The following is a 2,562-nucleotide window of genomic DNA, read 5'->3' as shown; positions in this document are numbered from 1 at the left end:
AAAAAAAAAAAAAAAAAAAAAAAAAGACCCTAATACATTTTCTTTACAACACGTCAATTTCCCTCTTCCTTCAAAAAACAATTAATTTTAAAAAACTAAATTAGTGGAGAAATCAAGCGTCCACCGGAGGAGCGAGATTGAGATCGAGATTCAGAATTTCCTTCACCGGCCGGCAGTCAACAACCGACGATGAGTCCGAATCGCTGTGGGACCCGCCGGAGAACCTAGCAGTCAAATCCACCGTCGCCGGATCGAATCGTATGGGGTAGCCATGAGCCACGAACTCCGGTCTAACAAAAGCGTCCATAAACAAAATAGGACGAACGCCGCCGCCGCTGCCGGCGGCGGCGGCGGCGGAGACATTGCAACCGACCTGATGCAAAAACTGAGGCTGAAGGAAGGGAGAAGTTCGTCCAACACCGACAGTCGCGCCGTAGTTCCGGGCGATTTCCGGCGAGGGGGTTTTTTCTTGGCTGGAGGAGGAAGAGGACTCGACAGTACTACTAGGGCTAGGGCTTTGATTAATCTTCTGAGGAGAAACGTCAATCAGCTCCTCCTCCAGAGGGAAATTGGTTTTGGCTTTAGCGCCGCGGAACTGGCGAGCGGCTGAGTCGTACGCACGCGCCGCTTCCTCTGCCGTGTCGAAGGTACCGAGCCAGACGCGGCTCTTCTTGCCGGGATCTCGGATCTCGGCGGCGTATCGGCCCCAAGGCCTCTTTCGAACGCCTCGGAAATGGAGTTCTTTAGCATAGGTGTTGTTGCAGAGCGAAGGGAGGCTCTTGGCGGCGGATTTTTCCTTGGCAACCATGGCGGCCGTTGTACTTCGTTCTTCAAGTCGGCGAGAGATGGAAGTACCTGTAAGTTGTTTGGATTACACTGCTTTGAGGATAAAATTCGGTGCGGTGGAGCGGCCTTTTATAGTAGCGCGAACCCATGGAGGCCCCGGGGATCGATCCGTTATTTATTTATTATTATTATTATTTTAAATGATAAAAATTCAAAATCAAAGCCTAAAATTTTAAAATCTAGAGACAGTAACAAAAGAGAAAATTTCAATTTATTTTGAAGAACACGAATTAAAACAAAAATTTTAAGGATTTTCAAATAAAAAATTCAAAAAATCTAAAAATAAATAAATAAATTAACAAAAGTAAATTTAAAGTAAAAAGATAAAAGGGGGGTAATAAAGTAAAAGAGGAAAGGTGGTGGGTCAAGGGGAGATTTGACTGAGCGGAGGGGGCGCCGCCCAAACCACGAGAAAAGGACGAGGAAACATCAAAAGGGTAAAGAGGAAAATTGTAATAATAATTTATTATTATTATAATAAAGGGCATATAGGAGTAACGTGGCACGCGGAAATTTCAAGACTGGTCGCTTTGCAGCTACAGGTTTGTTTGTATGTTTTTTTTTCCTGCCGCCTGCCGGCTTATCGCCTAACGAGCCGTTATTACGCCCTTTCCTTTGGGCCCTCATCTCTCACGCTTTTCTTCAGAGCGTCTACCACACGCCTCTTTATTTTCCACCCATTAAATTTTTTTTAAAAGAATTCTCAAATTACTAAATTATTGCATGACGTTGACAGATATAAGTATTTATTTGATTTATAATTTTTTTTTGAAATTTTATAAATTCTATTAGACTAAAAAAATTTAAATTGATATTCAACATAGATTAAATATAAGACTATTTTTAATTACAAATTTTCTTTTATTTTTTTAAAAATTGTACTTATAATAAAAAACGTGGTCCCACGCGCCATGAATGGATTTAGCGCTTTAAACAAATCTGAAAGTAATGGTTCGGCTGCCGATTTCATACAATACAACTGTCACCACACTCTCCATTTTTTTCTTTTTCTCTCTCTCTCTCTCTCTCTCTGGTAAGGGAAATGCCGGTTAGATTGACAGTTCGTAAACAGTATCATCACCCACCATTAAGATACCACCACGTGTCCACCGCTCCTCTTTACGCGTCTTTAAGAGCGAGCCGTGTCGTACGCGCTCTTATTTATTTGTTTCGGTGCAATCGCCTCATTACGTCTGTGTTTCCGTAATTTATCTCACCTTTTTATTAAATTAAAATTTTTACCAGAACTTTAAACTTCCAAAATTAATTCTATTTATGAGAAATTAAATTAAAAATTAAAAGTTTTGTTCAAAACAAAATGAATAATTAATTTTTAAAATTTTAAAATTTGACAATTTATTAAATATAAATTTAAAACTGTAAACATGAAATTTAAAAATAAATAAACCTCTAATTTATTCTTTCCTCGTTCCTTATCTCGGGTTATTTATTTGTTTTTTTTTTTTGCATTTTTTGCATTTTTTGCGTCAACGTGTGAGACATAGTGTACTCGTTGTGATTCTGCGAAGGTGACGTCTTTCTTCTTTTAATTCAATGTAATTGAAGCTACGTGGAAATTGCAAAGAATTTCGGTCCATTTTACAACATTACCCTTGCCGCTTCCATTTTTATATATTAATTAATCAATTTCATACATCATATATATATATATATATATATATATATATATATATATATATATATATATATATATAT

General features: G+C 38.1%; 1 protein-coding gene across 1 annotated transcript; it reads right to left on the bottom strand.

Moving 5' to 3' along the window:
• Positions 1–37: 37 nt before the first annotated feature.
• On the bottom strand, positions 38–899 carry LOC111455632 (ethylene-responsive transcription factor 4-like). Its single transcript, XM_023097373.1, has one exon. It carries the CDS (start codon positions 806–808, stop codon positions 113–115), a length of 696 nt encoding a protein of 231 aa, XP_022953141.1. The 5' UTR covers positions 809–899; the 3' UTR covers positions 38–112.
• Positions 900–2,562: the final 1,663 nt, after the last annotated feature.

Source organism: Cucurbita moschata, unplaced genomic scaffold (genome assembly GCF_002738365.1).
Source record: "Cucurbita moschata cultivar Rifu unplaced genomic scaffold, Cmos_1.0 Cmo_Scf00017, whole genome shotgun sequence".
NCBI classification, from domain to species: Eukaryota; Viridiplantae; Streptophyta; class Magnoliopsida; order Cucurbitales; family Cucurbitaceae; genus Cucurbita; species Cucurbita moschata.
Note: the sequence above shows the minus strand (reverse complement) of the source record. Positions and strands in the feature narration are given on the sequence as shown.